This window comes from Metarhizium album (assembly GCF_000804445.1).
Source record: "Metarhizium album ARSEF 1941 chromosome Unknown scaffold_4, whole genome shotgun sequence".
Lineage (NCBI taxonomy): Eukaryota > Fungi > Ascomycota > Sordariomycetes > Hypocreales > Clavicipitaceae > Metarhizium > Metarhizium album.
The window spans coordinates 700,892-725,994 of record NW_024467578.1 but is presented as its reverse complement, the minus strand read 5'-3'; the positions used below and the strand labels follow the sequence as shown (position 1 = coordinate 725,994).

Here is a 25,103-nt window from a genome sequence, read left to right as displayed (position 1 = left end):
GGTCTTGGTCGCGGTCGTGCTCGTTTACGGAGTACAGGAAGGGGGCGATGGGCCAAGGCTGGACACGACGGGAGGTGTTGCTGACCATGTACGAATGCATACATACATACATACGGAGTGCACATGTGTATTGTAATGTATATACATATATATATATATATATGCTGCACAACGTGTCAAGGTGTCAAATTTGCTTCTGGAACAAATAATCTCAGTCTCGGCCCAAATCACACGGTTCAACTCGATGCTTTCGAGTTTCCAAACATTCACTGGTTGTCGATTTGCCGAGCCAGTGTCTGAATCCAGCCAACGCCTCGGCCGCTCGATCCAGCCAAGCGATATCTGGTCAAGAGTATTGGAAGTGGCATCGACATGTCTCCCGACTTTATGGCCTCCTTTGATGCATCCTCCCGGGCATCTCCGCGGCGGGACGCAACCAACCTGGCGTCAATAGGACTCAGCTTCGTCCCTCGCTCCCCCGTGCTCGTCGGGATAGCAATCGGGGTATCCGTCATGGCCGCCGAGGATGTCCAGAGCAGAACCGAGGCGAATTCGTTCCTGGACAAGGCAAATGCGCAGATATTCATGCCCTATGACGCCGAAGTAGGGGACGACGACGACGACGACGACGACGACGACGACGACGACGACGACGACGACAACAGCCGCAGTTGAACTCTTGCCGCAGGGACAAACGTGTCGACCGTAGATGCGTCCCGAGTAAGGAACAGGATAGAGCGGGCGCGAGGACCGTGGACGCGGCGACGGATCTGCAGACGAGCATCGTCAGCATGGACGCGGCGCACAAAAGAGCCGGTCGAATACGCCGGCGCCACGGAGAGCACTCAGGCAATCCGGCAGCTCCGTCTTGGAATCCCCCACGGAGCGAGGAGCGAGGCCAGCAAAGACCGCGCGAGGGGTCGTCCGCCTCGGCCCAGCTGGTCTCCCGACACCGGGAGCACTCGTCAAAAGGCCCTAAAAGTGACATGAGACATTCGCCTTGGTCCTTTCGTGTGTGCGCGTATCGTTTGCGTGGGTGGCGTCATCGTCACCCACGCCGGACTGCAAATATCCGGGCCAGCGCCAGACGGACCAGCTCGCCCTGGCCATCAAACACGGCCAGCAATTCCCGCCCCAAAGGTATCCCCGTGGCCGACTTCTTCACGCAGCGGCGAGACCGTTGAAACAAACAAACACTGCCTTGGGCCATGCCACAGTGGCATTGATGATGGGAAAGGAAAAAAGAACAAAAAATCAAAGGGGACGTCCTCTCTCGACCTCTGCTTGTTGATCGTGTCTCTTCACCGCAAGCGCAATGAAAATATGACCCGTCACTTTCGTCCAGCCTTACAAAACTTGGCAAGGCCTTCCCCCGTGCAAACCCTTACACCGTACAGTCAAATATATCGATACCGAGTACTCCGTCATCCGTACTCTGTACACCGCATCAACTCCGGAGTGGAAGCGCCCACCAGGTCCTCGGCATGTCAATAATGAAGAGACGATGCTGTGCTGTGCTGTGCTGTGCTGTGCTGTGCGTTCTTGTGTTGCAGCGGTGAAGAAGGCAGCCCCGGGCTCCATCCACTGCACACCGACAACCTACAACCTACACCAACCACTCACGAACCGTTCACGGTTGTGTTTTTCATGACTGGGGAAACAGGACCGGCATGGTTGGGTTCGTCGTGCCTGTGCGTCTTTGGGACGGACGACAGGGATTTTGCCACGGCACAGCCGGGGAGGCGCGGCGCGGCACGGCATGGCAAGTCCAAGTCCAAGTCCGCCGCGGTCGGGCTGAGGTGCAGCATGGAACGGGGGAACACTTGGGTGAACGTGCTTTCATGCATGTCCATGTCCACGTCCATGTCCGTATGTGTATGCGTGGATCGGTGTGATGGGCTAGATGCGAGACAGGCCATGGCCCATGGTCCATGGCGACGCGATGCGATGCTCATGTATATGCGCATGGATGGAGGTTGGACGTACCGGCGCCATCCTTTGACGGTTGCCTTCTGAGCGCTTTAGCTTTGTTCAAACGGCGGACACGGAGTACGTACGGAGTATGCAGCATGCAAACGTACCCTAGTCCAGTGTGTCTGCGATTCATGCCATGTCAAGTGTCTATTTTGGTTCATTTTCGCCCTCAGGGTCCCTGGGCACCTCGACGCTTTTCTTCTTCCTCTGTTGCTCCCCTTCTCTCCCCCTCTCCCCCTTGCGTGTCCGTACATCCTTGAGTCGAGCAGCTCTGGCCCGCTTACATCCGCGTCCACTCGGAACAATGCTCTGCCATAGTCGCGGCTCGTCTTACTATCTTTGCCCGTCTTCGTCTGCCCGCCGACGGGAAAGTCAGCTCGGTGCCGACAAGAACTGCACCCGGGTGTTGTCGCGTGTCGGCAAATAGATCTGCCCTACGTACTACTACTTTGCCCTCGGCACTGATCTTGACGACTTTGCTCTCGCCGTACCCATCCATGTCGATGCGAAATCCATCCGGCTCTCCGGATGCGCGGTGCTTGTAGTAGCCGGTGCTTGGAAACTGCCCCCGAAACGCTGTCGTAGTCAAAGGCACAAACTCGATAAGCCTTGGAACGAGTGTAGCACATGGTCTCGTTGTCGGGAGACCAGCCCGTCGAGTTGGGAATCGTCAGGCCCTTGACCACCTCCTCTTTTCTGTCTCTGCTGAATCGCAACAGAGAAACTGTGTGGAAAGATGCCGTGGTAACGCTAAGTATATGATGTATCAAAGCGCGCTGCGTCTTACATTTGGCAGCCACTGAAGCGTCATTGAACGAGCTCACCTTCTGACTCAAACCCGCCGCGCCCAAAGTCCGTCATCCTGCCAACCCGAAACAGTCCGTAGCATCGGCTGCTCCGTCGTTGCTGCGCAAGCGTTCATTGTTCGCGTCGTTTAACCGGGCGGCATCTCGTATGAGACTTGCCCAGCCATACTCAATGCCGAATATGCGTTCCCTGGGCCGGCTCCCACAATATCGGCAGTGACTGACGGTAGGCAGGTATCAAGTTGGATCGTGTGTAACGAGGACAAGCCCTCGGCGAGGGACACGGTGTGTACTTGCTTCTTCTTCATGTCGACAAATCGTACAGACTTGGTTTCTTTCTCACAAAACCAGTCCTCCGCTGAGGCGCAGTGGAGGTCCAGCCATGGCGTGACCGCTGTCTATGTTGCATCCTCCCGTCTTCAGAAGTGTATTTCGCAATGATGTGACCTCCCTGAGAACTTTTGCACCATGGCGCGCGGTAAGACGCAGTACGCCATTCCAGGAGCCAAGTTAAACGGTAGTAGTTGGTGAGACTCCAGAGCCTGGTGTCTTTTTTTGGCTGGGGAGTCATTTGCCATGGGGTGGTTTCTCGACCTGATGTGAGAGACTGATATCCGGTTCCACGACGTGAAGTTGCAAGTCATTAGTACAAAAATTAGCAGTAACAGCTTTCCAGCATCCCTGGAGACCAGGAGCCCGGGATGTGTCGTATAGAATTGGGTCATCTAGCTGTGCTACTGAGCAGCATGCCTTCCTTCTTCACATACCACCGCCTGCCCAGCCCTCGTCTGAAAGGTGGTCTCAAGTTTGGCCTTTTCTGATATATTGGCTTGATGCTTGCACTAGACATCTGTCCGAGTAATAGACAAGAACAAGTAAAGAAAGCGTTCCCGAGCGTCGCACCGTTACTTCCCAGTGATTCATTGCTTGCATGGTCGCCGACATATGTCGAGCTGAGGCGCTCGTGAGCGGTGCGCCTTGACACAAGCTTCCTGCCCGATTTGTTGTCTGAAATTCCCAAGTACGGTGAGAATTGCCCAAAACTTGGCCAATTTGAGCTACACTAATTCACGTGGATGTTTCTCAATGCGGTTGGTTGCCATCATGCCCGTGCCCGTGCCCGTGCCCGTGCCCAGGGCTCCTTATCGAGTCCGAGGCCGTAAACAACTAGTAATCGTTGGTAGCGGAATTTACCCGTCCCGCTGTGCTTGCTGACCGCTGCTTCTACCCAGGAGTTCACCGTTGTACTGAAATTTTGCCATTCACCCCATTTTGCCACCGGGGAGTCGGAACGGCCCTTTAGGCATTGACGAGCTAGTCCGTATGTCAACCACGTCCGCAGCCAATGCATCATCGGAACGGAGAGTTTGAGTGGTCGGTTCGTCACCCGTCGCCAACGTCGCAATAGGCGCGTGGCGCTGGCCAGTGTGCAATAGGTCGGGAAGTTGGGCATTCCTGACCTTTACTCCGAAGTTGGGAGAGTGCGGAGTGCTATATCAGCAGTTAGTCAAACCTCATTCACAAAGCGTGGCACCAACACAACGTCAGGCACCAACATCACCGATATCGCCAAAGCCAACCCGAGGCATCATCCGCCGATATGAGTCTTGGTTCGTGCTGAGCAGCGGCACCGCTGGCTGTATTTTGGTTCCTTTGCGCGGCGCATCACCTGTGCCGGAAGAGATCAAAGACCAGATACATCTCCACTGCCCTAGCTGGCCCACAGGCCGCAGTGAGGCGTCTTTGCGTCCTGACTTGGCAAAAAAAGAAGTTGGTTTGTCTACCAAAATGGTCAGACGGGGAACAGCCTGGTCTGTTGCAAGTCTCTCCCCCCCCAGAGAAAAGATGGGCTGATGGGCCCAAACGATACTCATCACAAGCGGGGCCTGCATGAACCAACCGAAGACTGACTTCGAGCAATGTCAGGCTGAAAGGCATTAGTTGCAGATAATATGCAAGCCATCAGATGGCCTCGATATGAAAGCCAGCTTGAACCTGCTGTGGAGGAGAACCTAGCGCTAGAGAGCGGAGTACTCCGTGGTGAGTCCAGTGACAGTGACGACGGTGCTCTCTGCCGCAGAAGCAAGACATCTTGGCCCGTTCTCCCTTGCTAATTGTCGTAAGCGACCTGCAGCACGAGGCGCAAAGACCATCCCCGAGGAATAGCTGGCGTTCGTATTGCCATTCCGTGGTGCTATCACTACATACATACTTTCATCTCTCCATCAGCCAAGTGAGCAACAGAGGATATAGAGGGCACAGACAGTGGCAAAACCAACCGAAACAAAGGACATGATAATTTCGGCTTCTGGATTGCCTCTGTTATCGCCATCGGACGCATCTGAGTAAGGCGTGGCTTTCCCGATCCATGGCAGTTTCGAGTTCGGGGACCCGGTAGTTACAATCTCGCCTCTCAAGGTTCTCCGATCTCAGAACGCAACGCAGGTTGCTGGTAATAGGCAATAGTGATGATGTTATGCGGTTAGGTTGTGTCCGTGACATGCGGAGGGGAGTGGGTACATGGCAGCAATCTTTTCAGCCATCGAAAGGTTGGCGGCGCTTTTTTTATCGAATGTTCTCTCCTTCCGTGTACCACGGACTGCTCCGTACGCGATCTGCCCGCCTTCTTGTTTCTTCTTGTACTGGCGGCCTGCGTGGACTGGCGTACGGCTCCAATTGCTATCGAAATTCCAGGCGCCAAACCAGCCATGTAAATAGGCATGTGGTGAGTCAGGCCCAGTGTCGTGGGAAACGTCCTCATTCGTAAACTATAAGGCATCGGGATTATAATGAATCAATCGTGTCTTGTTTGGGTCAATTAAATTTCCCGGCCATTTCAAACCTCAATTTATGGCCATTTGGGCCAAGGCTTCATCCAGCGAGAGATGGCATGATGCGAGACTTGCTCCATCTCAATAACAATAAGGACGGGCAATGCTTGCAGGGCTGTTTTGGCCCTGGCACGAATCCCCCGATGTCATTTCGCGTCTCATTTCGCCGCCATCTCATCAGCCAGTTGACATGCAGATCATCCACCAGAAGAGGACCAGGGTGTGCCATGCCCCCATGTACTCCGTGCTCCGTATCCCAATCACCCATCTATCCCAGTTACTGTCCTTCTGCCTGCCCGGGCTGAGGGCTGGTACCCATGCTCCAACGGTGGTGAGTGGATGCTGCGTCGGACCTGTTCCATGTCTCGCCACAGCACCAAAGTTTTAGGTTGCTGCCGCAGGAGCACTTGCAGTACGGGAGTACAAGAGCAGATGGCTAGAGAGACACCACGTCACGACCACATTCAGGGTTGTTGGCATCGCCAATATTAGTCGGCTGATGTAATATGAGCACCCCGAAATTAAGCAATCACACGGGTGTGAATAGCACTGGCTGTCAATTGAAGAGCTCGTAAAGGCGTACTAAATCTGGATGCAATGTGCTGGCCGTGGCTATTAGAACGAGCCCTTCATCAATGTAATTACCAGCAGCGTTTTAGTAGGGATCTTGGCCGTCGTAATGAATGGCGCCTAACTGCCTTTTTGTGGTAGAAGCGTATCACCTAAGGGTGCTTGAAACCTCGACATGTTGCTGGCATCAATTGGTAGAAACTGGATCATTCCCACCAACTCAACCACAGCGCTGGATCCAGTAACGGCGTGCTCTCTCTCGTGGCTGGCGTGCTGGCGGCTGGACGGTCGACAGGGGGGTAGCAGATGGTCGTGCAGCCAATGCAGCTTTCGACAAGGGTCGAGAAGCCGGTAGTGCATGCTGTGAACTATGGAGCGTGTCAGTATCTCCCATGAAAGGCCCAATAGTTTGTGAACCTCTGCCACAGGTGATCTAAGATGGGGTATCTGTGCAACGAGAAAGAGGGCTCCGAGTCAAATGTCGCAAGCTGGAACACTGCATGTGGGTGATATAACAACTGATCAACTATTTGGCAGCAGATCACATCGTCGGGGGAGAGCCACGTAAGAAAGGCCAAAGGGCCAAGTCAGGTGCCTGGGTTGCACAGCATGGGTGCTATACATGCAACATTTGCCTGGATCAGGCGTAGAGATATCCATTATATGCGCTCGACCAATGCCAAAGTTGAGCTATGCGGCAATGAAAGGAATAGACTCGAAATGTGGCTTCCAGGCAGGCAATTGAAAATTGACTTGGTGGAGAAATCGGTGGGTTGTCTTCTATCCGATTTCTCCAGAGGGACTACGGAGTAGTATCAAGCATTGTGACCTACGGCTCATTGTCAGTTCTCTGAAAAGAATATATGGGGTGGTGTTTTACAGAGAAAGGGCGAGACAAAACGGTAAGTTAGAGCCAACACTTTTGGGACAAGAGACAGTTGGTTCGCGGAAGCCTTGCGGGGCGCACGGAACAAGAACTTGGACGAGACGCCGAAGCATGGAAATATGAGGGTACGGGATGAAACCAGAGGAGTGTAGTCCGCACCTCACGAGACATGGCTCAAATGGTAGTAAGTTGTAACCGCAAGCCATCAAGCCATCGAGTTCGTCAATGCAAGCCTCCAAGAAGGTACGTAGTTGCGATATATGGTAGGAGCCCGTGTGGTTTCGAGTCGTAATGCTGGGCTCCTCACCAGCCTGCCAAAGAGGGAGTGGACTGACTTATAACGATAATGGTCCGCTTCGACGGGCCATTGTCGCCTCCAACAGGTCACTTGAGAGGATCAGGGTGACCTAGCCCAATGTACGTCGCTGTGGCATCTGATGGGATGAGAAGCAGTTGAGCTTTCGGGAGGGAGTTTGAAGCTATCGACTGGTTTGTTTCGGAGAGCTGGCGTTTGGTGTGTGGGGCTGGCCCCGAGGCAGGTGCAGACGAGTCGAGTCAATTGCTTGCTCCTGCATTTTCTGTTCCGTCTGTTGTCCAAGGTCTTGGCCCCCACCTCCGCTCCTCTGGCTGCTCGTCGATGCCAGACAGGTGCGTGCGACAGACCTGCTACTCTTCAGCATCACTTGAGCATATTCCTAGGCGGCCAACTTTATTAGAACGGTAACTGTTTCTGAGCCGGCATGCTTGGGTTTCAAGTGGCTTTTCGCTTTCAATGAAATCATCGCCATCAGCTGACGACACGGGCCAAATACTTGCACATCGAGCGTCGCCTTGCACCGACCCACAAGACAAGCAGCAGCGGAATGTCCGACATAGTGGTCGTCCGTACGAGTACAACAAAAACATCCAAATAAGTCATTGTCGGACTCCCATTATCCAGTCTACGTCGTGCAAACAACCAATCCTGCACGTTTGATGGGGGTTGGCACTGCTGATGACATGGAAAGCGACAGAGCATGTACAAGAGGAGCTGCCGTCAACAGTCAAGACCCAGCCCAAAGGATGAGGCGCGCCTCGTGCGCAAGGATCAGGGTTGTAAAGCTGCCACTCCACTCCCATTTCCCCACGCAGGTCCCTCAAGCAAGACATCATCAAGAAAGAGAGAGGATCTGTCTAAGGTGGGTGCTAGTGCCCTGTCGAAGCTGTATGGGTGTCGGCCATGATTCCATCGCGATGTGCCATGCACGGAACGGCACGCTGGATTTGAATTGAACAGGCTGCTGCACAGCACGACAGCTATCACCCGAATACTCGTTCACTGTACTGCACAGGGCGTACACGCTTTGCCGATTGTTCTCGAACAGCATAAGCTTGGCACCTGAGACCATGCCTGGAGCCCTACATGATGCATCATCTCTCCCCGGTCAAGCTGCTCGTCATCATGTTCATCAGCAGGGTCGAAGAAGCGAGTGCCTGTTTGGAGCGGCATGGTGGTTGAGAGCGCCTCATAATAACATCATAGGCTAGTCCCACCACTTGTCCTTGCTCGAGGGACTTGCTTCTTACAACGGTGTACGGGGGACCACATGCCATCCAGGCCTCCTGTGACGATGGACAATATTACGGAACAAACAGGCTATCGTGTACCGACAATACACCGCGCACCCTGCCAGCCACGATCCATCTCGGCCAAGTCGCAACTGGTAAAAATGTGGCAGTCGAAAGAGCCAACCAACCCCCAACCCCCTTCTGCTGCAGCAAGGGGGTTAAGCCGGGACGGAGATCACGGCTCATTGTCGACTGCTTCGTATCCTGTCTCTCCTCAACGACTCCCAGGCGCTCACTCTCTGCATGGCATTGCTTTTGTAGTGCCTCTGTCTCTTCTGGCCGCTCTGCTTGGGCTTCCAGCCTAGACTGAATCAAGCTTGGAAATTGATACGTCGACCCACTCAGGCACCTGAGAATCCACGTCGCCGCTTCTGCACATTCGACGTGTCATGGGTCTGACCGTGTTTACCGCTGGCCTGGCTCGAAAGTTCGTGAGCCCGAAACTGCTCGAGGCAAAGGGGCCGTAACTGGAACCTCCTTCCCATTGTCCTTTGCCTCATGCATTCGTCACCTTTCGACTCCAAGGACCCAACCCCGCTGACCGCTCACATCAACTATGGAGCCTTGGCTGGGACGAGTAACGCAGCGTCGCCATGTTCCCAATCGCCATTATCAGCTCGGAAGGAACTCCCGCCTACGCCACCTACTTTACAATAGACCCTACGACTGCCTTCTTGGAACTATCCCCGGCGCCTGTGTCAAGCAAGAGGCATGCCACTGATATAGTACAGCCCGGCAATGACCCGTCTTGGCCACCCTTCAGGCTCATATGGGAAATACTGAGAACAGACAGACCTTGCTTCAGGCACATGGGGCATACCTTTCAACCACACCAGCTTTCCACGCAAGCAGGGACGAAGAAGAACGATGTCTTTGCCGTATAGCCTTAGACTGTACGGATGGGGAGGACCAACCTGTTCATGGAGTGTTCAGTGGGACATCGAAATGTTTGACATTGACTTTCGGCCATGAAGCCGCTAGACCATTCTTCTTGCGACAAGGGCAAAAAGGAAATTTGGCACCCAGGTTGGCCTTGACCACAATAGCCACCCAACTATCTGAGCCCTGTTGCGGCCGGGGTGGCCATAGCACATGGAGCCTGCAAGAGTTGTCCCCCCCCTGTTCGTTCTCTGTGCGTACACTGTATAATAATAATGGGGTGGCGAGACAAAAAGGTGAACGCTGTAATTGGAACAGCCTCCAAGAAGTACATGTACTCCCGTTCATCCTACAGAGTACTATAGTTGGGAGTTGACATACTCCGTACCATTGTGACTGACCCGGGGGTGTTGGCCCTGTGACGGCCAACACATCGACAACTTCTTCTATCGCACCGCGCCTTTCTTCTCTTCCTCTTCGAAACTCTTTTGCTCCCCTTCCCCCTTCACGCACCTAGCCTTTTTCACTCTTCATCTGTGAGACAGTGCAAGCCGGGCTTGAAAACCACATCAGGTGTGGCGGAGTTTCATCGCGGTGTGATTTGATCAGCTCCAACCATTTGCACTTGTACACATTATTTTACGCCGTGGCTGATTTTTCCACATCTCAACTTGCCCTTTTGGTCAGATTTCATTGGCACTTTAGGTCAAGTCGGCTTATTCACCAATCACGGCGTCAGGGGCCGTCTTCTACATAGAGGCAGGTGTTTAATACTCTTACCAAGTCACATCATCAACGATTTCTCTCTCTTCTGCAGTTTGTTCGCATCGTTTTGCTCCCAGCTCATACCCAACCCAACTATACCCGCTTTCCTGCCATTCGCTCAGAGTTCAATTCATTTTGGCTCCAGTGTCTGGCTGCTAAGTGTCAGGGTCGAAGGGCAATATATATATGCCTGTCACGGACCTCAGTACAGAGAACGTGACAAGAGTGCTGGAGACGCAGGTGTAAAGTCCGGGGGCAGACTGTTTCGTCCAACGGGATTCGGATACTCTGAACCTGGGAAGGAGAGAGTAGCTATCGTTGCCCTCTCGAGTCAAATTCTCGCACTTCAATTTAACGTACTGAGCAGAAACACTGGGTTTCGCTGCTTTCTGTCGCTTTGATCGAGTATCTAATAATATCGCTTGCATCAATACCAGTTGCGTCTAGCTTTGAGAACTGTTTTCTTTCCTATTCACTTGTCACTAGGATCACCTGTTGAGACTTCGACGCAAGAGTCCCCGCGGTGCGCTGATCGTTGTGGGCGGAGGGTCGTTCGGAAGACTTGAGTTGCTGGTATCGGGACTGTTTGGGTAAGAATTCCCAGCCGGTCCTAATATTACTTGACCAACCTGGCGCAACTATCAACTGCTCTGCCTCTACAGGCACCGATAGCACAAGACAGTCCCGGTTCTGCGACCAGCGATTCAACAGCTGGAACTACTCCGGATTCTCCTCGCACACCGTCTACCCCCTCTTGGAGAAATAAGACTCTGCCGGTGCCGCCAAAGCTCCAGGATTTTACGCAAGCAGCAGCCGCACAAAGGAGAGAAAATCAATGTGCCGGTCCTCAAGACCAAGGACAGTTAGGGATTCGGGTCTCGATGTCCCAGCGAGACACCTCGACTCGACCTGCATCTCGTCCAACCTCCACGTCTCCAACTACATCGGCAGAGAAAAGAGCTCGCCCGTTTGGACAATCTGTCGGCAGCCATGACGCGCCTAATGATACTATCAAGGTACTACCCAAGGAGAATTCCAATCGAAGTCAACAGGTGCGGCCCACATCTTTGGGAATGCTGAATATACTGAATCCATCAGATTCACGATCAAGAGACTCACATGTACCCCAAATTTCTTCTGCCCAAGTTGGACAGCCTACAGGCGGGTATTCTACCTGGACAAATAGTTTTCCGCGACAGCCTGGCTCTGGCCACTCGTCGTCTGCATCATATCCAGAAATTTATGTCGCAAACACCAATTTCGGATTGGGATCTGAACGGCATTCCCCAACTGCAGGGTACCCGTTCCCCAATATGAATGAACCTCGGAAAACTCTTGGCCCGAAAATATCACGGCATTCAAGTGTGAGCCAGAGTAGTGGTCGGCCTGGCGGGTCTGACCACAGGCCGCCCGGATACGGTCCTTCAGCATCGCCAGCCAAACGTACATATGAAGCCGAGTCAGCAGACGAGCGTAGGCAACTTCCCAGCTTGTGTCAAACTCCTGGAATTATTCACATGACAGGACCTCGAGTCCTTACTCCGCCACCTCGATCGCTTTCACAGCCTGGGAATAGAGCTATCGAGTCATCTTATGTTCAGGCACAGGCGGCACCACCTCGTGATATTCAAGCACTGCCATCTCACCCTCAATTTCAGCTTGGGCAACCTCAGGGCCCCCTTCCCAGTGTGAGCCAGCCGCCAGAGAGCCCTCCTTGGACAGAAGTTATGCGTCGGTCCGCAGGGTCAGGGAGTCTGGAGGGACAGCAGGCCTATATGACTCTGCCAGGCAGCGATGTCCCGATACCCGTTCAGGTAGATTACTCGCAAGCGTCTAGGAAAGCGGATGAGAAGCGACAGCGTAACGCGAAAGCGTCAACCAGACACCGCCGGAAGAAAAAGACGATGCAGGAAGAAAACGTGAGGCAATTACAGGAACTCAAGGATGAGCGACAGCAAATGTCCGAAGAAATGGAGTACTTACGACGTCAACGTGACTTTTACAGAGAGGATAGAAACCGACTGCGAGATATCATATCCCGAACGCCCGGCATTCATCAGCATGCTGCCGGGCCCCGAAGCCCAACTCCTACTAGAAGTATCGATTCACATACAGACCACAGCCCTGTATCACAGCACCTCATGCCAACACCGACACAGGGTTATTCTAGCGATGCTGCCTCTGCAATGGATCGAGCAGCGCAACGACCAAAGATGGAAGAGCGGGTCGACTTTGCCAGACCTGGACCCAGCACGACTCCCGTCGGCTTGGCGCCGCCTCATGGCCACCTATATAACGTTCCTCCTCGTCCTGCATCAGCTGCATCCTCAGGAAGTGGAGATAGGTTGCCGCCTTTGAGAGCTATGGAAGGGCCATCCACAGCGGTTCAACATGTCGGGTCTGGACAAGCACAAGAACAAGATCCTAGGACAGGTCAATGGCGTCCAGTGCCCCCACGGCAGGTCGAAACAGGCTGGGCAACCGGCTTCAGAAAGACGGGTAATGGTCAGACTCACCCTTGGTGAGTCGGGGTGCACCGTTTTGCGTCTCAGGCTTATTGGAACTACGGTTACGAGAGCCGAACGTAAACGGAGACGGTGGTTTTGAGATGCCACTGATACGGACAGCTGAAATTCCAAAACTTCCGAAACGATAATGCACAGTATCCGGGGATATGCGCGCTTTTATACCCTTGCAGGTCGCACAACTCTACTTACGAACAATGACGATAACTATTTGGCTGGGTGACCGGCACTCTCGTATTTTATTCATCAGTGTCTGCGTTCAGGAAGGCTTTCCTTTTCTTTGACTTGTTTGTGTCTGGACTTTTACAGACGCCCCAAAGAAGATGACAAGAGACCAATCTACGCCAGAAGGAGTACGATAATGGCTCAGGCCCAATCGAGCTTCTAGCTACTAGCTTACCGATGACTCAACTCTACTTTACCAACGAGAAAACAATAATAACAGCTGCAGTTGTGGCAGGGTCGGAATTTGGCACCCCATTGAGCAATATAGATCAGTAGGCAGCGCGGTTGTGTGTTGAAGGAAATTTGAACCATGGAAATTATTAGGAGAGCATTACCTGTTATTCTATATTTTTGTTGTGTCAACCTTATTTCTTATTCCCCCCCTTCTCCCTTTCTATTTTTTTTTTTTGGTATCCTTCTTCTTGCTATTTACATTCCTATGAATACCCGTCGTTGAAGCGACTGGAAGAGCGCGCATGTACAAGAGATACCCAAGCGATTACACAGCATCGGGAACCCGGATTCCGGTAACAGAAGGTCGACTAGCTGCAGAGCTGTGGTGTTTGGCGGCGTTTTTTCATTGTTCTTTGATTCATCTGTTTACAAGGATTGTATGTGTACGGCGACGAAGAGCGGAGTATATTTTGACTCTTTGCGGCACTTGAAGGAGTAGTATGATTATGGAATATGGCCGGTGGGCTAGCTAGCAGGAAAACAGATTGGATATCTCATATTCCTCTTCCTTCGCCTTGCGATGTTGGCTACATTGGGAATTACCATGGCACGAGGACATTGAGGATGGATGGTCACGTGGGGTGTTCACGTGGACAGCCGAGTTGCAACTTACAACCACATGAATTTTGACGTGGCGAGCTCGGTGCTGCGGCAAAACCGACACTAATCGTGCGGCTACCGAGATCGCACGCAAACTGACTAGACTGTGGGTCTGCAAGGGAGGAATTGGGATCATAAAAATTGTCAAATTGACCGGAAGCCGCCACACGGGCACGACTCGCGACGCACGACGCACAAACTCACACCTCACACCTCACACCTCACCCAGTGAATGTATGTGTGTATGTGCCCGAAGCAGATGCTCGCCCGGCCTCTCTTGGCGGCCGATTCATCAGGCCAGGCTAGATTTTTTAGACGGTTGCCTAATGGTTTCATGCAAATCAAACACCGGCAGGCCTGCACAACGGTGACGACACCGTCTTCCGACATTGGAGCAGAGCTTACGGCACCGAACGGGACGTCATGGTCGCAGCCGTTGGGCCTATTTATAGGCAATGAGTTTAGAGAATCCGCAGACGGAAAGAGAATCATTTCGTTCAATCCATTGTATGTCTTGCTCCATCTGACGCGTTTGATGACATCCAAGTCCCCGCTCATGGCTCTCACAGTACCGAGACGGAGATTTGCCAAGTGGCGGCGGCAACTTCTCAGGATGTCGACGCAGCCGTCAGGGCATCTCGTCTTGCCCTACAGAGTGCATCCTGGAAGTCGTTGTCCGGCCCGGAGCGCGGCAATCTCATGAACAAGTTGGCAGATTTGGTTGATCAGCACCGCGAGACTCTCGCTGCCATTGAGACGCTCGACAACGGCAAGCCTTATTCTGCTTCCCTCAGCTTTGACGTCCCGCATTTTTCTCAAGTCATGCGCTACTACGCCGGGTACGCGGACAAGATCCACGGTAGCGTCATTGACGTCGGCCATGAGAAGATGGCATACACATTGAGGCAACCCATTGGTGTGTGCGGGCAGATTATTCCCTGGAACTACCCTCTGGCCATGGCGGCCTGGAAGCTCGGTCCTGCCCTGTGTTGTGGAAACACGGTCGTACTGAAGCCTTCCGAACAGACGCCTCTGTCGATGCTGTACGTTGGCAGGTTGGTTCGTGAGGCAGGGTTCCCTCCCGGCGTGATCAACATCATCAATGGCCACGGTGGGCTCGCCGGCGCGGCGCTAGCGTCGCACAAGGACGTGGATAAGATTGCGTTCACGGGCAGTACTGCCACGGGCAAAGACGTGATGCGTATGGCATCTACAACATTGAAGGCGGTCACGCTGGAGACGGGCGGCAAGTCGCCGCTGCTCGTGTTTGATGACGCCAACCTCGAGCAGGCGGTGCGCTGGGCTCACGAGGGCGTCATGGCAAACCAGGGGCAGGTTTGCACGGCGACCTCGAGGATATTGGTGCAGGACGGAATCTACGACAGGTTCATTGAGGCATTTGCCGACCACACGAGCAAAACGTCTATTCTGGGCGATCCCTTCGGGGCCACAACCTATCAGGGGCCACAAGTCAGCGCGACGCAACGGGATCGCGTCCTGTCTTATATCAAAACTGCGCAGGCAGAGGGCGCAGACCTCATACATCCGTGCGGGACTGTTTCGGAGCTCCCTCGATCGGGCTTCTTTGTTCCACCCACTATTTTCACAAATGTCCACACTACTGCCACTGTTTTCAAGGAAGAAATCTTCGGGCCCTGCGCTGCGGTAGCCCGGTTCAGGACTGAGCAGGAGGCGCTCGATATTGCCAACTCGACACGGTACGGGCTTGCTGCGGCCGTCTTCACACGAGACGTAGCCCGTTCTCATCGTGTGGCGAGGGAATTGGAAGCCGGCATGGTCTGGGTGAATAGCAGCAATGATTCCGACGTGAGGGTTCCCTTTGGCGGCGTCAAAGAGAGTGGAATAGGGAGAGAGCTGGGCGAGGACGGGTTGAGAGGATATTGTGGTGTGAAGGCTGTGCATGTAAACCTGACGGACAGTTGAGACGACAGACATGAGGCTTGAACTTGAACGTCGGCTTTCCGCGCGGCTGCAAGCCAAGGCACGAACGAGTCGGGCCCCGCCGCACAGCACGTGCCTTTGGGAAAAGCGGGTCGGGCGCAAGCGTCAAGTGGTGAATTGTGAATTGTCAAGAAGTGGTCACCTCAACATGTCCTCCAACCTTCTCAGCTCATCATCTGGCCTTGGGCCGCCACGACTTTTACTCCGAATCCTAAATCCACCTGTAGCCACCCTGCCGCATCCATGATCCGAATCCTGGCCACTCTCCGACATACGATTGTCTCGCCATCCTTCCGATACGCAGCTTCAAGGCCGCAAGTCCGGGCCTATTGCCAGTCATGTCTCTCCCCTTTCCCCGTGCCGACACCGAGGTCGACTACCCAATCTACTCGGTCGGCTTCGACCCTGAGGATGCGAACAGATTAGTTATCGGCGGTGGGGGCGGTGCCGGGCGTTCCGGCGTCGGTAACAAGATTGTACGTGGTTTCTAGACGGTCCTCACGACGCATCTGCTTCTCCTCGTCACTGTGGACTGGCCACGTTGTTTGAGCAAACAATCAAGATTTGACTAACACCGTCCGCCACGCCCCTTAGACGGTTTTCGATGCCTCTCACCAAGGCGAGATCCGAGTCGCTGGCGAAATCGAGCTCTCTCGCGAGGAAGACAGCGTCATGTCCATCGCCGTCGGCCCACACAAGGGCAAAACCACATACGTCTACGCGGGCATCAACTCCTCTTCAGAAGATATTGCCAAGGGCGAAAATCAGCATCTGCGCCTCTTTTCTATCAATCCCTCCAAAGCAAGGCCGCTGGCTGCCACGGCCACTAGCCCCTCAAGGCCGAGAGCCTTCCCCGAGGCCAGAATCGCCGAGGTTTCCCGCACAGCCCTCTTTGCGAACCCAGACTCCAGCACATATCAGCGTCTGTTGCGTGTCTCGGGATCCATCGGCGCCGCAGCATCTGCTCTGGGCAAGGAACCTCAACTAGCCGTGTTCGAGACGACTACGCCGAACCCAAAAATACGTGGAGTGCTGGAGCTGACCAAGGAAGCCGAGGCCATCGACGTCATTCAGACAGGGGATGACGAGTTCCAGCTGGCCTACGTTGACCGTTACGAGCTGTACGTTGTCGATATCGGAAGCAAGTCAAACGGCGAGCCCAAGTTGGTGTTTTCAATGCCAGACGACCACGGGGAGCGGCCCCAATTCAGATCAATTCGGTACTTGACTCGAGAGTTTATTCTTGCCGTTTCCAACCTGCCCAGGAAGAACACGGGCGCGCTGATCCAGGGACTTCGACTGCCCTCACCCGGCCATGACAAGGCCAGATTGGCTACCACGGCCAAGATACCACGCAAAATTTCGGCTACGGCTTTGGCCGTGACTAACCTGTCGTCGTCGGCATCGCCTACGGCCCCGGTAGGCAACACGCAGTTCGTGGTGGCTGTTGCCGGCAACGACTCGTCAATCTCGCTATACACGCTGGAACACCAAGTCTCGCCCGTGTTGAATCTGCTTCTCAACTTGTATCCTTTCCACACCCTCAAGGGCGTCCACGGCGATGACAACATCTCGGGACTCGCATTCTCAACCTTCAGCACGCCCAAGACGCACATCCGAGCACAGTACGTCAAGCTAGCGAGCACGTCGCTTCAAAAGACCGTCGCAGTCCACCGTATCCCGCTGAAGAAGTTTGTCGACCTGGAAGCCCGTCGAAGCAGGAGAGGTCCCCCGCCACCAACGCGCTACGTCGTTGCCATGCGGTCTCGCGCGCCATCCGCCCGACCGCTCGTCGTGACCCTCAGTGTCATTGTGCTTGTCCTCGCCATCGTTGCGCAGTCCGTCAAGGAGTTGTGCGGCGTGGGCAAGCCCGTCGTCTTTGCGCAGCCGTTTTTGCCCTCGTGGCACGGAAGCCTTCGACGGCCGAGGACACACGCGTCGTATTTGTCTGGGAACCAGCTCATTTCGAACTTGATGGACGGTGACAGGGTGTTGGGGTCCAAAGAGAAGCTTGTGCTTGTCGAAGCTGACCATGCCGTCGCCGCCGAGGGTGATGGCGATGGCGAGACGACGACGTCGACGACCAAGAAGCTCCGGGTGGATGTGCACGACTCTGATGCCCACGGATCGGCGAGAAGATGGGATCAGCTCCACGTGGATGAGCAGGACGCGTGGAAGGAGAGGCTCCGTGAAGCAGGCGCCTGGACACAGAACATGGGTGAGAGCGTGTTCAAGGGCATCTTGTTTGGGGAGGTTGCAGGTGTTGTTGGGCGGGTTGTGGCCGGCTAGATGCTGCAACGGTAACGGGCCTGTCTTGCAAGAGCGCGTCGTTTTTTCACGTATAATTATCAGTCTGGTGGGTACATGCGAAGTCTGGACACTATTCTGTGCGTAATTCGGGATGGGGTTGGGAAACAGGGCGTACTGCAGGGTGGAATGAGACGGGTAGAAAGGGGGCAATGACGAGTCACCCAGGATAGACGTGTACAGTAAGTAGGCAGCCATGGTGCATGCATAACAGTGCCATTTTCCAGCGACGAGGTTCGGCATGTCCTGCGTCCTGCGCCTTGTTCAAGACGTCCCGGGACGGTCAAAACTTGAATGCGCACGGCACGGCTGAGCATCGTGCAAGAGAGAGCCCATTTTGTCCTGTCGAATAAACAACAAGCATCTGCAGCAAGCCTCTTGGCTCGTGGTCCAGCCACGGGTCGTGGGGGCGGCGGGGCCGGGCAGCAACGTGAAACAGCTTCTTGGATACCGCTCCGAGCGAGGCGTCATGCTCGACGCGAGCTTGGGCGAAGAAGACGTACGTGTTGGGGTTGGGATGCAGGCGGCCAAAGGTGGCGACGACGAGGTGAGGGGCAAGAGCAAGCGCCGGGGCAGCTCAGCGGCCGTGGTGCCTGGACAATTGGCGCCCAGCAAGCAGCTCGTCACGTCGTGGTCGCACGTTTACGTTTCCCAGTCCGTCTGGCTCGTCCGTCCGCAGCGACGAAACCACGCGCCAACCCGACCCACCCCGCGGCAGGCGGCGGCTGGGCGCGGGAAAACCCTCACCGTCGCCATCACCACATCACCACATCACCAGGCAGCCGACAGTCGCACACCGGAACCCAGTCCACCCAGTCCACCCAGAGCAAACATGCCCGCCGCAGAACGTGTTTCACACGGGGGCCGCCGGGATGAAGGAGGAACAGGAAGGACGGGTGGGAAAGCCCGCGACATTGTTTCAAGATGTCCGGCACGGCACGGGGGGAAGGGCAGACACGACGAACTACGGAGTTCTCCGCAAGGGAATTAAAATACAGTAAAGCAGGTTTATAACGATCCCCCCCTATAGCGATTCGGCACACACGCCTGGGCGTGAAGTACCTTTCCTATATGTTATATATATAAAAGCAACTTCTAACCTATAGCGATTTTTCTTAAAAATATTGCTTATTAATATATGTAAGTTTATAATTACACACTACCTTACCCCCCCTGAAATCCCTTATTAGGCCTTATCAGGCCTTATCAGCCTTATCTTACTAATAAAAGTAGGGTTTTTCCTAAAAGAGTAGTCGCATCTTAACGATATAATCCCTGTAGTCGGGTTATAACGATGGAAATTTGCTCACGAAGGTTATCGTTATAGACCTGGTTTACTGTAAAAAAATTAAAAAAAAAACGACCAGACAAATGAACGGACATATGGACGGACCGACGGACGGCTGCCAGCACGAAGGAGGGTGGGGATTCCAAAAACGGGGACGGACGGACCTGCCTGCCTGCCTGCCTGCCTGCACGACGTCGTCACGCGGGCCGTCGTGTGGTTGTTTGGATACTGGTTCCAGTCGGCAACTGCCGGGCCCGGCGGCCTGGGTTCTGGTACAAGTACTCGAGTACGGAGTGACGGGCATGAAATTGGCTGACCACGGAGTGCCAGCTCGCGACGGACGGGCGACTTGCTCGACAGCTCGCTTGCTGGCGGCCGACCAAGTAAGTGCTGAGGACTCCGTCCAATACATGCCTGCTTACTAAGCAGGCTCTCCGTGCATAGCTGGTAGGTACTGGAGACTTCTTATTTGGCAGGAGCGGGTTGGCATGGTGCGCTGCAGGGGTCCTTGCTGGCTTGGGCCGATGTTTTGACGGGAGTGAGTTGGACAGGTTGTGCATGGACACGACGTGACTACCGAGATGCATGACTGTCAATGACTACGGAGTATGAGTCAATGACAACAACAATGACAGTTGACATCGAGGCTCCGAGGACAGGGCAGCTAAATCAGAGGACCGCAGATATTTGGGGCTCATGGGTCGGGCGCAGGTTCGGGCTGGGGTTGGGGTTGGGGTTGGGGCCGGTGGGAGCCGGACATGCCGCGCAGAGGATTTGCTCGAGGCGCCTGGGGGCACTGGGGCACCGGGCATGTAGTACTTGAGTACCAGAAATTTCCTTGGTTGCACGGCATGTCACTCCCATGTCCTTTTGGGCCGGCGGCAGCGCCTCGTTTTCAGCTGTGCTGTGCTGGGCTGGGCTGACGGGTGGCACCTCCTTGGCGCCAATGGGTTGACGCCGGAGGCGAGCTGGGTATAGTGCCATTTTTTTTTTTGGCTGTCTTCTTGGGGACGCGAACCATCGAGGTGATTGAAGAGCCAACCTACGAAGGGACTTTCAGCATTTGGAGTGACGGACCCGCGGGAGGGCTGAGGGGGCCGCTGGTGATGCTGACTGTGTACGTGCCTACAACCTACTTAGGACGTAAGTAGAGTAGGCTACGACAAGACGAGGGTGTCACCATCGTGTACGGTGTCGGCATGCGGGAATGGCCTTTCTTTTGTTTTTCCTTTGTTGCTTTACCTGCGAGGCGTCGGGATAGCCGCGCGATACGGACAGCTGCGCACGGGGGAACGGCATCAGCTGCCGCTTCTTCTTTAGAGCTGCCGTCCCCGTCGCATTCCATCTGTGGGCGAGTCTCGAGGTCGGGCGGAGAATTACGACAATAGGCTTATCAGTGGCCTAATTTGTATGTTTCAGCATGTATAGCGCCAGGCCTGGGGTTGGGTTATGGAAAGGCCGTAGAGTACCGTTTTCACCTCGAGGGAACTCGTTTGAGAGAAGGGCTGGGATGGCAACCCGGCCATTCGGTACGATGGCGTCTGGCTCACCTCTATTGTTATATCCCGCCCCCATGCTATGTGTATATATCATGCCTGCCTGGCCCGGTAAAGTGCGGAGAAGTCGTCTCTGGCATTCGGGGGAGCCAAGGTTCAATCGCTTACGTGTACTAGACCTAGGTGGTACCGTAAGCCATGTCAAATGCTAGACCTTTGTCAATTGCTCGCAAACCGGGGTGTGCTGTAGGGTAGGCGCCGGTGGGTAGGTGAAATTTGCTTTTGCCATGCCGTCAAAAACGTGCAGACGTATGATGTGTACCGAGTACAGAGTACCAGGCAATTACCGGCCTCTCCCGGGGGGGGGAGAAGATGCATCATGTTTGGAAGACTGTTCGAGAAAAGCCGTCGGTTGCAGGCTTATTCGGGTCATTTGTAAAAATGGCGGCACGTCCTCGTCTGAATCTTTCTACCCGCGGGCGCAAGCCAGAATAGAAAGGAACTGCTGGTTGGAGGAGCAAACCCCCTGAACCCGACATCCCTGATCTCGACATTGCAAAGGTGGCCAAGGTGGCAGGCGTGTGGACGATGGACGATGGACGATGGACGATGGACGGACGATGGGGTCGATGGAACCCCCAACGGATGGCAGTCCCCACCTTTGCTTCAAAGCACAAAACCCTGAGGCCAGGGTGCCTGGCGGGTGCACGGACGGCTGCTGGGAAAGAAGCCCACATGCAGGGCTCCACTGACGGGCGGTTTGTTACCTGCCCAGGAATTTCGGCAAAAGGGCAACTCAGAGGCAGTAGGGTTAGGGTCAAGGAACTGACAGGCTATTTATTTAACTTATTTAACTTAATATCAAGTCATTCCAATGCTCACGGCCCACGGGTAGCACCAGTCTAACCACCCAGGCACTCCGTAGTTAATTACTACCAGCTCCATAAGAGATGAAAACCCAGCTAAAAAAAAGTTTAGGCACGTCTGGCTCGGCCAAGGCAGGCCAGGCCAACATTGGAGGCGATAACTCGGCACATGACCCCTTCTCCCCTCATCATTTGGGCACATGGAGTCAGCAGTCACGCACGATTCCCAAAAAAAAAAAGAAAAAAAAAAGGAAATAGACCAAAAACACGTCGGTCGAGGGAGAGAGCCAAAATAACATCTATATATATACTTGGATAATCCCAACCACAGACTGACACTACCAGTCGGCCAACCAGCGCCTCGGGATGAAAATCGCCCTTGACATTGGCCATTGGCATGCTACCATCCCGAGCTTGACTCAACCTTTTCAAAACTTGGCAAGTCAGGGTGGGTGTGCCTGCTGATCGTCTGTGCACATACGGTCTGGACGGGTGACTGGCGAAGAAGAGCAGCCTGGACTTTGCTGTATCCTGCTCCCGTTCATGAGTCGAGCCGGGTCGGAGTCCTCTCTGGTGTGCGCCAAGCGGCGAAGGCTGCATAGGGCTCGTGTACAAAATGCATCACAACAAGCCCGTGGTATTGATCTGCACAAGATGGGCCGGCGAATCATGGTAGTGTACTCCGTCCTAGGGCAATAAATAATCCAGCCTGGTATAATCCAGCCTCCGAATTGCAACCCCCATCCACGGCAGAGAGCTGCTTGGCCATCACCGCGGCAATCGTCCGTCGTGATACACGCAAGGATGATGTATGTGCGCGTGGCGTGTGGCGAGAATCCCCAGCCAAACTTTCACGTCCCAAAGCGTGCGTGACCACCTCCTCGGCCCCCCTTCCCGGTCAGTAGTCGATGCTTTGTATCGGACTGGCGCGACCCGGGATTTCGACTTTTGAGGAGGAGTAGTCAAGGGGACGGTGGACGGTGCCATGGTGGTCTACTCTACTCGGGCGCTCTAGGAGAAGGCGGTCCAGGTCAACAATCTCCTCCATGGCCTTGCTGAAAAGGCCCGGGTGTCTGCAGACTGCGAGTGAGGTGCCCGAATGCCGAATGTGCAGTGTGCCTCTTGTCTCTTGTGTGGCTGCGGCGCGGCGCCTGAGTTGGCAGGTTGGCAGGCCAAGACCAGAGATAGACATCTTGGCTTGATGACGCCGCCATGACCTGCTCGCAAAGGCGAGGCCGCATATAACAAGGTGGCATGCACAGGGACAAGACATGGGCGATTCACTTTTCTTTCCAATCTGTGCGCTCCCTCCTGTGGTCGTCGAGGCCGTCTTGTTCGGGGGAGGGAGAGTCGATGACATTTGCTTGGGCAATTTGCAATTGTCCAGCCTCGTTCGAGCCCATGCGCCGGACAGCTGAGGTTTGTGGATTGTTGACAGGGGTAAACCTTGGCCGGCATGGAGCGAACGAGTGACATGGGCCACCTGCCACCGTCTCCCTACCAACGTAAGTATAAGTACTTACGTAGATGTTAGATAAGTATGTACTTCAAAGTGCTCCGTAGGCAAGTTAGTCTTTCCAAAAGTTTCATGCAAATCACCCATCCGCTCCACATACTTCCTATCTACCTAGGTACTTACCTTAAGTACCTAGGTAGATACCTCGGTCGTGCCTCAGCAATCACCCAGTTTTGGGAACGATTTATTCAGTACTTGGCGGAGCATGAGAAATTGAGATTCTTGCATGGCGGTTGACTGGCTTTGGAAGAGGCGCCCTGCCATTGTTGCACTTGTGCCGCCGCAGAAGGGTCAAGAATCACCACCACCACCCACCTATCCGTTCAAGCTGCTCAGGTACCTTTCAATGTTCCCCTCACGCAAACAGCACAGGCACGTGGCACCAGCAACCTTGACTTTCAGGTTTGCAGCTCGAATTTTGCAAACGTCGTAGCAAAAAGGCAATCGGTCATGTGCGTCCTAGATCGAACATCTCGACATGACTTCGAGTGGCTTGGCCACCCTAAACACCAGCGTTTGTACAAGGTTTTGACGTAGACTCATGTTGTCGCCGCCCCAAGGCAGCTATTGCCTTTGCATTGTTTTGCATAGTTCAGTCACGGAGTTGCGAGAAGCAGCCAAAGGGACCAGGTGATGTGGTTTATTGGGTCCTCGGTGGATAGCGGTAGAATGAACGTGCAGGAGAGAGCAGGGCAGATCCGGCAGGGTGCCGAGTAACCATCTGTCACCAAGCATTAGTCGGGCATGTGGTTTTCCATCAAGTAACAAACCTGGTCCTGCGTAGCAAGCAGCCCTTGAATGCCAACGCACGGTGCAAAGTTGGCGACACCGCCCTCGTCTTCGACTGAATCCTTTCGCTTGTCGGCCGACGTCCAACTTGCCTTGCGAAGAAGAAGGAATCTGACGGTAATATCAGTCAGGTTGCCGGTCATTCAATGCTGACATGCCGCCGGCGGCAGTCGAGCTGTGTATACATCTACTCTACTCTGTGGGTTTGGCGGTTCTTGTTGTCTGGTTTTATTATTGGACAAACATAGTAATGCCGTGAGTGGTCAAGGCAGGGCCATGACATCAATCAACCTCTGTAGGTGTGCTGCGTTATAACTTATGGGTGTGTTGCGGCAGACATGGGTATCCCAGATCGATGTCGGCAAGGGATGCCAAACTAGCCCATCCTCTGCTCGTTCTGTGAGGAGCCGAAAGGTACGCGAGGTTCGAGTATTGCCAGCACATCCGTCTGACATGCTGCCCGCTGTGCGTAAAAGTATGTCGGCAAGTCCGTTTGCGAATCTTTAGGAGAATAGCCGGCAGAAGATCGAAGACAAGGCACAACGCTCTCTGTCCCTTACTGCAAAGCGTTGTAGAGTTGTTTGATAAGGTCTCAGTTCTCGCGAGGGAGCATCTCGGCCGCCACGAGGCCCACGCCCCATTAGCTTGTAGTAAATTTAGAATAGTTTTGGGGATTTAAACTGGAAGATGAGAAGAGGGAACAAAACAGACCAGCCCTTTCCCGGTTTGAACACATCTCGCAGTCGGGCAGCCTTGCTGCGTGCGTGATTTCTTAAATCTGAATGAAGCCAGCCAGTCAGGCTCCTTTGACAGCCCCCATGCAAGACCCGCGACGGGGTTTGGCGAGAAGACCAAGGAACAGTGGTGAAGAGTCAAAGGCTTCAAGCAAGAACCAGACTAGCCTTGGACAGCAATTTTTTTTGAGACTCTTGGCCAGGTCTTAGACGAGCTGGCCAAGGGCCCCGCAGATTGGCAT

The 25,103-nt window shown here is 54.2% G+C and overlaps 4 protein-coding genes across 4 annotated transcripts; all 4 read left to right on the top strand.

Annotated features, from left to right (window-relative positions):
- Window positions 1-372: 372 nt before the first annotated feature.
- Window positions 373-675, top strand: MAM_02498 (uncharacterized protein; the record flags this gene model as incomplete). Its single annotated transcript, XM_040821297.1, has 1 exon — window positions 373-675. One exon carries the CDS (start codon window positions 373-375, stop codon window positions 673-675), a length of 303 nt encoding a protein of 100 aa, XP_040680711.1.
- Window positions 676-11,200: 10,525 nt separating this feature from the next.
- MAM_02497 (Basic-leucine zipper (bZIP) transcription factor) lies at window positions 11,201-12,844 on the top strand (the record flags this gene model as incomplete). Its single annotated transcript, XM_040821296.1, has 1 exon — window positions 11,201-12,844. One exon carries the CDS (start codon window positions 11,201-11,203, stop codon window positions 12,842-12,844), a length of 1,644 nt encoding a protein of 547 aa, XP_040680710.1.
- A 1,393-nt stretch (window positions 12,845-14,237) lies between these two features.
- MAM_02496 (aldehyde dehydrogenase) lies at window positions 14,238-15,847 on the top strand (the record flags this gene model as incomplete). The annotated part of the gene is made up of 2 exons (XM_040821295.1): window positions 14,238-14,410; window positions 14,473-15,847. 2 exons carry the CDS (start codon window positions 14,238-14,240, stop codon window positions 15,845-15,847), a joined length of 1,548 nt encoding a protein of 515 aa, XP_040680709.1.
- Window positions 15,848-16,203: 356 nt separating this feature from the next.
- Window positions 16,204-18,154, top strand: MAM_02495 (uncharacterized protein; the record flags this gene model as incomplete). The annotated part of the gene is made up of 2 exons (XM_040821294.1): window positions 16,204-16,341; window positions 16,460-18,154. The coding sequence occupies 2 exons, from the start codon at window positions 16,204-16,206 to the stop codon at window positions 18,152-18,154; spliced, it is 1,833 nt and encodes a 610-aa protein (XP_040680708.1).
- Between the last annotated feature and the right edge of the window lie 6,949 nt (window positions 18,155-25,103).